At 24.4% G+C, this 12,738-nt stretch overlaps 1 protein-coding gene across 2 annotated transcripts; it reads right to left on the bottom strand.

Moving 5' to 3' along the window:
- Positions 1-77: 77 nt before the first annotated feature.
- On the bottom strand, positions 78-9,877 carry LOC132927439 (transcription intermediary factor 1-alpha-like). Of its 2 annotated transcripts, none has more exons than XM_060991968.1 (15): positions 9,644-9,877; positions 9,501-9,567; positions 5,345-5,508; positions 5,095-5,261; positions 4,941-5,033; positions 4,300-4,448; positions 3,750-3,860; positions 2,865-3,059; positions 2,681-2,802; positions 2,527-2,630; positions 1,892-1,964; positions 1,641-1,797; positions 1,377-1,581; positions 1,153-1,299; positions 78-797 (listed from the first exon to the last, which is right to left on the bottom strand). In XM_060991968.1, exons 3-15 carry the CDS (start codon positions 5,499-5,501, stop codon positions 690-692), a joined length of 1,788 nt encoding a protein of 595 aa, XP_060847951.1. In that variant the 5' UTR covers positions 5,502-5,508; positions 9,501-9,567; positions 9,644-9,877; the 3' UTR covers positions 78-689. The 2 variants fall into 2 exon arrangements, with proteins under 2 accessions (XP_060847951.1, XP_060847952.1); XM_060991969.1 differs by having other exon boundaries at positions 1,892-1,961.
- Positions 9,878-12,738: the final 2,861 nt, after the last annotated feature.

Raw genomic sequence — 12,738 nt, 5'->3', positions numbered from 1 at the left:
TCGACGATTTACAATTAATAGTATTTACAATTCATATAGCATTTTATAAAATACTAAAAATAAAAATAAGTCCTTAGTAAAAATTGTGGTTTAAAATTTAATTTTAAAAATCTTTAAATTAGCAGACATAAATACATTTTGTTAAATTATTTAATTAGAATTAAACATTTATAATAAAACATTTTTCTAATTGTATTGATGGAACTCACAAGTCTTTGGGAGTTTATATCCAGGGTTGGGCAAGTTACTCTTCTAGTAGTTCTAGTTAGCTTCTCCTAAAACTCTGATGACACAGTTTCTTCAATTAAATATAGGTGCAATGAGTTCCGTTTATTAACTTTTATAATAAATCTATTTACACAAGTGATTACTTATAAATTGAAATAGAAAATTATATTTAAATATTTGTAACAACAAATCAAAAAAATATAATAAAAAATAAAGTGCATTTTAAGATGAATAATTTTCAATAAAAAATAAATAAAACTAAAATATAAGTAAGAAATATTAAGTAAAATAACCAATTATACATTTTTAATAAATACCAAATAAACTAAAATATTCAATAAAGTTTTTAAAAACAAAATTATTATTAAAGATTAAAATTCATCTTTAAAGAAAAAAACCTTAATATTCTCCAAGATGATATAACATATTAAACAATGTTAGTTTTCAACTACATGACTGAATTATGGATTTTGTAGAATTGTTATGTCAATTTTGGGTAACCATAGTTTAACCATTCTAAAGAAAGTAATCTGAAGTTGTTTTGCAGATTCATGATATTGATCACCCTCCTAAAAAGATATATTGGAAATATTAATAAAATACATGAATACTAAATATCATAAATAAGATCAAAAAGAATGCCAACAAATTCATGAATTTCAATAATATAATATAAACATATTATGTAGTAAGTATGAACAATAAAGTGTACAATCTTAGTTATTGTATAACATATTTTAACTTAAAAATTGAATTTTAATAATCAGAGTATTAACACTGAGTTAATGTTATGTATAAATTAATATCACTTAATTTATATTTTATTTTACAAAATAAAAATTCACAGCACTTAATTTGTAAAATATTAACATCTTTTTAAATGTAATACTTTAATATTTAAAATTGTACTTGAACAATACTTACAGTATAATAAGACATTCCATTTGTAAACACTTTGTTTATATCTTTAAGAAGTTTGATGAATGATACATTAAATGTAGTATATTCGAAAAGCCGTTTTATATCATTTAATGATATAGGATCACTTACTATTTCATAATACCATGGATACTAAAACACACATATAATCATGTCTTACTAAACTCTTATCTTATTTAAATTATTGTTATATCCATATTATATCTTACAAGCTCTCTATCCAAACATTCTCGATAGTGTTCACTGTCTCCATTCTGACAATACAACACCATTAATATATATTCGATGATTCTTTTTTCAGAAGAACCACTAACAAAATAAGCTGTGACATCTTTTTTCAATAAGACATTGACATGTAATCTAATGTCTGAAATGTCTTGACAAAGTGTGCACTTCCATGTTTTCATTAATGGACTATGGAAAGTAAGATACAATAATTATAAAAATAAAATATACTTTTAAATATAAAATACTTGTTAGGTGTAAGCTCCTGATCTATTGAAGGAATATGACAATCATAATGATAAAACTTCTTACAATTAATGCAATTTATTAGTTTTTCACTCCATTGATTACAGCAGGAACAGTATACAAGTGGTGTATACTCTGAACAGTCTGAACTATCAGAATCTTAAATATAAAATTTAAATTAAATTAAACAATAGGTATTTAACATAAGCAACAACATTATTAATATTTAAATTTTGAATGATTAATATTATACCTGAATCTACATTCATTTCGTTATCTACAATTTCCGTCTGAACCTGTGTCATAGTACTTAAACTGGGAAGCTGCTAAAAATTATATAAATATGTTAAACAGTATATTACATATGTATAATATTAAATATTTGATTAGAAAAAGTCAAAAACCTGATAGTGAAATTAAATAATAAAACAAAATTGTTTATTTTGTCAATAAAATTGCTCACAAAATAAATGTAATTGTTTAAAAAGTTATTCTTTAATCTTAAAATTCAGTGAGGTGTTAAATTACATTAATAGGATAACAACTATCAGCTTAATTTGTTTTATTAACACTTTCACTGCGGGCGTCGACAACCTGTATTACTTTCTGAACTCTCCCAATAATACCAGCATACAACAAGCTATTTGTTCTTGCGCCACTGCATACATAAATAGTTGAAATTGTTTAAATCGCGTTGGTTTGAGATTCTGGGCATTTTTTATATTTTTATTATACTCACTACTATTATTACGAAAAATGTTCAACATAGGGGACGCTCAGGTCAAACCATGCCGCAGTCAAAGTGTTAAAATATATACTAAACTACATGATAATATACTAAATAATAAAGAATATTGTTGCAATACTCTAAGAAGTTTAAACCCTTACATTATTTTGAAGATCTTGATGATCATTATTTAAGTTCACCATTGTTTTATATTCTGGCAAACTAACAATTGGTGTAGAAGTAATATTTCCAAATCCTTGTATATCTAAAAAAAATTTATGTAAAAAAAATATACCCAATTGCATAGTAACTTACTTTCAACACATTCTTTCATGGATTGTTCAAAATTATATACCAAATCAGCATAACGGCTTGCTATTTCTATAGGCATATTTGTAGTATGTCTCTTCGCAATGATCATTTGATCCATGACAATACTAAAATATAATATAGAATGTTACATGTCTTCTTAAATGTATATTAAACTTATTTAACATACTTTGAAATTTTAATTAATTCAAATGTTTTACTATTGTTGATAACAGAACTTGTTAAATTATAATAATATTCATTTTCTTTTTTAAAATCATTAAGGACCATCTTATTCATATTAATTTTCTGAACAGCATCTATGAAATTGTCTTCAAGTGACTTTTTTAATTCAAGTGAACGTTTATTAATTTCTTCATGTAATCTGCAACAAGACAATAAATACAATTATTTTGATTTTATTATATAACTTAAGCGCTGATTTTTATGTAATTGCATAATTTTCCTTTTCACATTTTTGGATTTTTTTTCAGTTATATTTAATAACCATAATAATTTGAAATTACTGATGATTTTTTTTTTTTGCATATTTCTATATATTATTTAATGGTGTTGCATATTTTTATGAAATTCAAATATTTATTGCATTGAATTAAAGCAACATTTTAAAAATAGGTATAAATTAAATAAAAGCATTTCAATAATTGATGAAATAAAAGGAAAAATTCTAAAAATTGCTATTTAACTTGACTAAGTAACATAGTTACTTAAATTATGCCCTAACTTCTTTAGTTGATGTCAAACGATCATTATCTGTATTCAAAAATATGTTGATAGAAAACGTCACTGATGAAGAAAAATTAGGAATGCTATTTATTATTAATAATAAATAAAATATAAAAAAATCTATTAATTTATAAGTTCATAGTACCTACTTTTTTTTACAATATTTATATAGTAGTAATATTAATATTTCTATTAATATTGTGAAGAATTATCATGTAAATAATTAAAATTTACTTACATATTTCTTGCATAATTTTACGATTTTTACTGTATATTATATAACATATTTTGATACTTTTTAGTTCATAAAATCCTACTTATAACTTACAGATTCATGGCTTCATCAATATTTTCATTAATTTGATCCATCTGACACTTAAATATCTCAATATTATGATCTGATCTTTGCATCAAAGAATTTAAAATATTGTTATTTTTTCTGCAAAATAAAAATAGTTTTTAGATTTTATAAACTATAATATTTTCAACAAGTTTTTATTTCCTAAAATACCTATCTGCTGAATAAATTTGAGATATTTCTTTTATATTTAATGATAAATTTAATACATTAAACCATAATTTGGAATTAAAAAAAAATTATATTAACTTGAATTTCAAATTTTAAATTCACCTAGTAATGACACTGTTAAACACTAGAAATAATTAAAATTTAATATGAATATGGTCTCTATCAAAATTAAAATGATATTTTTTTTTCTGTATAATCTCAAAACTTGTTTTATTTGGCAGACAGAGAAACATACTCGCCGTTAGCAGATAACGATATATTTACACATAATATATTAGTACGTCAATTGCAGTGTAAGGACTAATTAGTCCTTAATATGAAACATTTTTGATATTTCTTCATACCATACCTTAATTCAAGTAGATCCATATTAATTTTTAACTTGATTTGAGTAGCCATATTTTTAAGAATTTTAAAATTATGTTTCCGGTGATAGTTTAAATGACAAAGAGAACAAATCATTTTTGAGCATTTAGTGCAATAAACTTCTACACATTTCTAAAACAAAATAATGATAATATGTATCGTAAAAAATATCTACCAATCAACAAACTAAGTAAAATATATATACACATAAAACAGTAATAAAAATTTAGTTAAAATATAATTATAACTTGATTGTTTTAAAATTTCATCTCAAATTGTATTTTAGATCTGAGAGGATCAATAAATTGATTTATTTTACAAAGATTTTCTTTTTTTGACAACAAATATGTATTATATGTTCTGTATTACAAATATTAAAATATTTACTGTATTAATAATATCAAAAAATATAATATGAAATATTCATAATTCGTGGTAATATTATTATAGGTTCATAAACTGCCTTAGCTCAGAATCATTTTTTGTGTATAATCATATATATTATTTAATTCTTATGACCCACTGTACCTACTGTACAGCAGTACCCACTTTCACACTTTTTTTTTTATCATTTCATTTAATAATACAATACTTTTTAATTTATTTAAAATACCTATAACTTACTTCAGTACAATGCGGGCAAGCAATAAATTCTTCTTTCAATGGATAAGTCATCATTAGGATAGGTTTATGATCCTTATTGTTATTTAGATGTATCTATAAACCAAATAACATATTTTAAATTAAAAAATAAATATGCAAACAAATTTAAGGTTACCGTTGAACATGGTTTGCAATATAACTTATTGCAAGACATACAGATTTTTTTTGCTACTTCGTCACAATATTGTGCACAACATATTTTAGCTTGTGATACATTTGGTACCACAATTGGGTAATTAATGAGTTCACCATTAGTCACAATTCCGCATTTACACTGTATATCTAGGTTTTCATATAATTTTCAAATTTAATACATTTTCAAAAATTCTATATGATTATTTAATAAAACTTTAAGTTAATTTTACTTGAATCAGTTCCATCACTTGATATGCAATTCTCACAAATTCCATGAAGACAATTTAGGATTTTTGAATTTTCCCCTATTTGTCCTTTACAAAATATACATTTATCTATTGACCAAAGGTCGACATTTTCATTGTTAACATTGTCTGAATTCATCATTTTAAACCTGAAATGCAAAATATTTACTCAATTATTAAATTTTTACTCAAATGAACTCTTAGTTCATATTATATTCATATAATTAGTTTTATTTTTAATGAAAATTCTGTACCAATATAACTTGACTTTTTAAAAATTATTCTTAAAAACAATTTAATATGCAAATCAAAACTTCTTCTTTGAATTCATTATTAAGCGCTGAAGTCCGAAACAAGAGTTATATGGTATATGTACATTGCGAGGGTTATCTAAAATATATTATTTTTATACCTACTATATTTATCATCACTATTGACAATATTGAATTTCAAAATAATTAAGCAATCAGATATAAAATTTCCGTTAATGTTTCATAGATATAAATGGGAAAAAGTTATTATTTCTGACATTCTGTAAATATCATAGTACTGCAACTATTTTTAGAGTAGAACATTTTTTCAAATTAAAAAACTTATTTTTTGTAATTTGTACTCTTTAAAAAAAATATATATAGATGGTTTGCCTCCAGAAGCTATGGCTTGTAAAAGAGAAAATAATTTTTATTTATGTTATGTATCCTAATTTACATAAATCGTATAATTTAAATATATAAATACAAACTTCAAATTATCAAAAAGAAGAGTATCCAATTAAGATAGACTTATAGATAGACTCAACATATTCCAAATATTGGTTAAGAACAAAGATGGGTGAGGAACGACTATCTGGTTTGGCTTTATTAAATATCCATAGAGATATTGAACCAATCATAGATCAATTTTCAAGAGTAAAAAATAGATCTATATTACTATGAAAATTGTTGTAAATATTTTTTTTTCTGATTTGTTGTACAATTTATATATTTATATAGGTACCTAAATGTATTTCTTAATTTTGTTTTAATATAACCAATCAAGGACTCGACTGCATTGACCATGGTAGGAGTGTTACTTGACTTTAGGATTTAAGTATAATATGTATATTAGCATACATTTTTTTTTTAACAGCAAATAAATGGTAAGCAATTAGTTAAACAATACATTAATGGATTAATGTACAGTTAAAAATATATAATAGAAGATTTTGAATGCCTCACAATATTTTGTGGTGTATTATAATTTTTAAATAGCCCCCCCCCCCCTTGATTGAGCTCCAACTACGCTACTAAGCTGTGATATCCTTTTTTAGTTAGATATTTAAATGTAATTTAATTTTTCAGCAAAGAGTATACTGTATATTTTCACGTTTTCATTGATGGACTATGAAAGGTAAAGTACAATAATCATAAAAAAAAAAAATACTTATAAATTTTAAGTAATTGTTAGGTGTAAGCTCCTGATCTATTAAAGGAATATGACAGTCATTAATCATTATGATAAATCTATTACAACTAATGCAATTTATTAGTTTATCGGTCTGTTAATTACAACAAGAACAGTGTGTAAGTAGTTCATATAAAACTTATTTTTTTTTGTGTACTCTTTTATAACCATTATGTAGAAATGGTTTGTCTCCAGAAGCTATGGCTTAAAAAAGAAAAAGTAATTCATATTTATGTTATGTATCATAGTTTATATACTTAGTGTAATTCGGTGTAATTCAAATATATAAATATAAACTTTAAATTATCAAAAAGAAGATTATAATTTTAAGTCAATACCAGCTAACCATTGATTAAATACATTGAAAAAATCAATTAGGTAACTGAAAAATAATGTGAACATTTTAACAGTATACATAGAAAATATCTAAAAAATAATAATATAATTTGAAGATGTCATTGTGTATAGTAAAATTTATATCATACTTAAAATTTTAGATCCCCATAAAACATTAAATTATAATAAAATAATTTATATATTTATTAATTTTATAAGTACATAATTTTATTCAAAATTAAACTACAACTACAAATATCCAGAAAAAAAGTTATGCTTAAATATTATCAATATTTATAAAATAACTAAAAATAATAAAACAATTCTAATATCCACGAATAGCTTAAAAGAGTCAAAATATTTTGAAAATTATACTTATATTAGAAATGCTAACATTAACATATGACAAGAAATTTAAGTAACTAAACTTTTTTGGAGTTACAGTAAAAAAAAAAAACATTTTTTTTAAACTTGGTTGTTTTGTAAAAATTCTTATTTTTCTTTATTGTATTATTTTTCCAACCATTTTAAAAAATGCTAGAAATATTTCACTTCTGACCCTTCCAAAATACCAATTAGACCTAATTTGTTAACAGAAACAAAAAACATAAAATAGAAAACACACATCATTGTAAAATTATTAAAACATTTATTGTTCTGCTCAGAATCTAAATTGAATTAAACATAATTTAAGGTCAACATTTAAAAACATTTTGATATTTTTTTTCAATTCATGCTGTGTTTATCAATATTAATTTTAGAAAATAATAAATATATATTTCTCAATTTAATAATTTAGTAGATACAACTATGTAATTTCCTTAACTACTTAAGTTAATAAGAAAGAATTATAGGATGAAATGTTAACAAGTTGGTTAATTAGTAATTACATAAAAAGTATGTGTAAGTGTGTGAACAAGTGGTATTAGTAGTTAAATATGGTTAACTAACTTATTTTTACCTGAGCAATGTTTGAATTATTCACATTATGTTTTAACTTTTAAAGTAAAATGTATTAACTATTAATTCATTACTTAATATTATTAACCTGTCTTTAGTCAGGCTATGTTTAAAATAATCACAATTATTTAAAGTCTTATTTATCAATTAATAATTTTCCAACCAAGATAATTAAGACTAACATATTTTTTAAACCATCATAACAATTAATTAAATATGATTAGAAATGTATTGCTAAAATCATGCATGAGAAAATATAAAACCAGTCTGATACCCATTAACCATAATATTGCGGTCATTTCGTCCAATACATGAATAATCATATGGGTAAAAGCATGGGCGCCGCGAGGGGGGGGGGGCACTTGCACCCCCTGGCTTTATAAAAAATTTAATTAAATTAAAAAAATTGAATGGTATTGAAAATATTTTATTTTGCATAATTATTATTTATATTATGTATTATAATACTTATTTTTTAAATAATAATTGTAAACGTCTATGTTTTTTCCAAATTCTTCAATTGGATTTTCAATGAAATTGGTATTCTCTTCTAGTCTCTTTCTATGTACACTCATCATACACAATCCGGACAATCCATCATCATCAGGGCTTGGTACTAACATTTGAAAGTGATTTTTTTTTGCTTTTTTCAATGATTTTCTATCATATAGTGTCAATGTATAGGACATTAGGACATGTCAGTTGTCACGTATATATTCAATATATAAATTGGTCACTTTTATCGCATCTGATAAGCTTACGAGTTGTCGTGTAGGATATAGGCTACTTTTGTCATTATCGGATTTTCTAATCGTAGCCACTAGCCCGCGTTACATTGTAGCCGTTGAAAAAAAAACTAAAATAATTAGCGTATACTTCCTACTTGCACGATGCACCCCCCTGATAAAATTCCTGGCGGCGCCTATGGGTAAAACTACTAAAACCATACTGTCTTAAATTATTTTTTTCATTAGATTTTGAAAGATATATGATCTTAAATTCCTATTGAATTGTATTTTAAATTTATATTGCACCATTGAGATCGAAAAGATCAAGGTATGATTAACAGTGTAGAATACTTTAAAGCAGTGGCGGATTAAGCTATTTGCCGCCTACAAGCAAGACATTAGCCACCGTCTCAAGTTTTAATATTATATTATAGGTAAATATATTTTATTTAAGTGTACCAAATTTGCCGCTCCAATCACCTGATTACTTTGCCTGTAGGGTAACCCAACACTGCTTTAAAGAGATTACAATTTATAAAAACGGTTTAACTATTACATAATTTCTTTCATAAACTTTCATTGATAACATTTCAATTTAGTTTATGTTAAATTATCAAATTTAAACTAAGAAATAAATCAATAATTAACTGTAAGTGAGAACTTTCTTGTATTACCTGGTTCAATTCCTACGTCGACGACAATAGAAAGCACAAACTATGGTGCTAAAGAATCAGAGTTCACCTGTACAACAACGCACATGATACAATATAATAAGAATACACAAATACCTACACAAATCATAATTATTTTAACTTACTATAATATTATGTGTGCGATGTAAAGTTTAAACACCATTTATAGATTACTTCAATATTCGATTTACTTCTTTTCACTCATTCACTGGATGAATTAGATTTTTATGTACCTATTAAGTTTTTTTTTCTCCATAGGTTAGAATTCGTTTTTATATAAACAAAATTATTGTTCTCAGTGCAATCATTTAACGATAGCTGACATCCTACAAGTATTTGGTCTGTAATCACTTCTCTTATATTGTTCACACTCCTGTAGGTACGCGCCAGTCGTGGTGGAGGTACCTCCACTGTTATCTACTAGTGATAAAATACCTTTTCAATAATAAGTTTTCATTAATCTACTTAGTATTTTCAACACTCTATTTTTCATAACTCTACAAACTCATAATATTATTTGATATATTTTAGTAATTAGGTACATCTCAACTAACCATAGTAATCGTAGTACTTTTACTCATTGTACCGACTATACTCACTTTGTCTACTCACTAATCGAATTTAGAAAAGCAGTTACAAAAAATAAAACTAGCTTTTTTTATCCATTACATTTATTTTATTGTTTCTTTATTACTCTATAATAATATAATTATAAAACCTGATAAACCAGCAAATGAACAAAGTAGTTATAGGCCGATTTCACTACTGCCCGCCGTACCTATATAAAATTTCCGAGAGACTCAAACTTAAAAGGATACAACCCATACTAGAAAATGTACTACCCATAGAATAAGCCGTATTCAAGAATAACCGAGCATGTTGTGATCAAGTACTAGGCGCTCACAACATACATTGAGAATGGCGTACAACACAAGAATAGGTCTGGCGCCGTCTTCCTTGACTTATCCTCTGCTTGCGATACAGTATGGAAAAGAGATCTGATGCTAAAGTTTTCGAAAATTATAAGGTTCAAAAACACGCTTTACTTAATAGAAATCTTGTTGTTCAACAGAAAATACAATGTATTTCTAAATGGCAATACAAGTAGGTATCTACCTATAAAATAGTCTCTCCCAGGGTTGTGTGCTATCACTGATTTTGTTTAACGTGTACCAATCCGATATAGACGATAATATAGTTAATACAATTTCAAGAAAATTTATGAACTCTGACGACATTGCACTAGTAGGTACTCACTCACTCAGTGCCGTAACTATTAACTCAAAAGGCCCGTGTGCAAAATTTATTTGGAGGCCCTAAATTAATATTATTGTTTTTACTTGTTTTTTCTATTACTACGGCAATTAATCAGTACTTTTTTAGTATTTTAACTTGTATGGAATAATTTTTGTTATTATACGTACATTATACTAATTAGACAAGAAGTTTACCCTACATTATATATTTATATAGTTATTAATTAGGGCTGGGATTTCGATGCACTTAGTATTTTTTTCTGAAGCTTTCTGTACGATCCTCGTATTTTTACAAAAATGTTTTAGGTATTTTTAAATTGAAATAAGAAATTTTATTTTGCATTTTTTGACAATTTTTGATTTTTAGGTAATTTTTCTAATTTTTTAAGTCATATTTGGTGTTTATGAATTAAAAATTAAAGATTATAGATTATAGATTTATAATATAAAATATTTATATGCTAACAATATATGAAAAAGAGCTTTTTTATCTATAAAAACTTATTGGCGGACAACAGTAGAGCATTTCTATTTGAAAACCTGAAGCACGCTCTTGTGATTCAGTGTAACAATAAAGAATAATTATTTATTTATTATTATATTATGAATATATGAAGTAAAATAAAATATTTATGTATATGTAATGTAATTTTTTAAAATTTTATGCTATTTTAAATAAATTTTCAAGGCATTTTTTTAATGCATTTTTTGAGTTTTTAAGGTCATTTTTTTTTGATTTTTAAGGATAGTAAAATCCCAGCCCTAATTATTATAGTATTAATTTGAAACTTTTTTCAAACCAGAACCAATTTAAATAATGTTATGTCTAGATTAAGCACATGCATGATATTTTGTAGACTTCATAATATAGTATTTATAATTAATAATTAAACAGAATAAAATATAACTAATAACATAAAAAAAAAACATTTCTATTTAATTTTCGTAAATTAAATACATTTTATGTAAAATTCATAAATATATTTTGTCTAATAATAATTGTGAATATAAAGTATAATCTAAAATCATAAATGTATAATTATCGAACAGTAACAAATAAGATAAACTAAATAATCAAGTTATTAATATTTAACTAATACTTTCATATACCTACTTATTTCCCATGTGCATCATACACATACAATTTTTACGAGTACTATTATCGAAGTATAATTGTATAATAATACTACCTACTAAACCACCAAAATTGTCAACATTTACCAAATATGTAAAAATATGTTTTATTTTATTGCAAATCATTTGAATTGAATTTATCACTTACAATACTTAATGTATCATGTTTTAGTAAAAATATGTATTTATATACAAATTCCATCCCTACGGTAATATCAATATAAATATAGAAATTAGAAATGAAATTAAAAACCATTATAAGTGCATTTTATACATTATGCTATAATTGTTGGCATTTTAAATGCATTTTTTAAAGTTTTTTAGAGCATTAAATTCATAGCCCATAAGACAATATATCATATATGTATAATACATATAATATATCGATTATCGATACTCGTATAAACCAATTTCTTTTTTATAATAGACATTATAAAATGCTTAATATTATTATTGTGATACTTGGCAATTGTACCTATACTACATTTATCCTCTACTTAATATTTATGCTTATAATTAATTTAATTTAAAAGGAAAAACATAAAATCAATAAATATTTGTAGCGCAAAAAAAAAATATATACATCGAAACAGACAATTAATTTTCAATTTTCAATTTTAGTTGTAGAGGCCCCTTAGAGCTGGAGGCCCGTGTGCATTGCACACCTTGCACACCCAGTAGTTGCGGCACTAACTAGTAGCCCAAATTAAAGATCTCACTATGGTGGAAGACATATTAAATCAAGACCTAATCAATCTATAACACTATTGCACCAAATGGCATGTCATAAGTCATAATTTTTCCAAGTTAAGTAGTTAGCTCATTGTTTT

Source organism: Rhopalosiphum padi, chromosome 3 (genome assembly GCF_020882245.1).
Source record: "Rhopalosiphum padi isolate XX-2018 chromosome 3, ASM2088224v1, whole genome shotgun sequence".
NCBI classification, from domain to species: Eukaryota; Metazoa; Arthropoda; class Insecta; order Hemiptera; family Aphididae; genus Rhopalosiphum; species Rhopalosiphum padi.
Note: the sequence above shows the minus strand (reverse complement) of the source record. Positions and strands in the feature narration are given on the sequence as shown.

Coding starts and splice junctions, on each gene's coding strand:
- LOC132927439 (XM_060991968.1), bottom strand. CDS start 5,501: ATGATGAATTCAGACAATGTTAACAATGAAAATGTCGACCTTTGGTCA. Junction 3,861..4,299: donor ATGGATCTACTTGAATTAAG/GTATGGTATGAA, acceptor TTTATTTTGCAG/AAAAAATAACAATATTTTAA. Junction 1,300..1,376: donor AATGTTTGGATAGAGAGCTT/GTAAGATATAAT, acceptor TGTGTGTTTTAG/TATCCATGGTATTATGAAAT.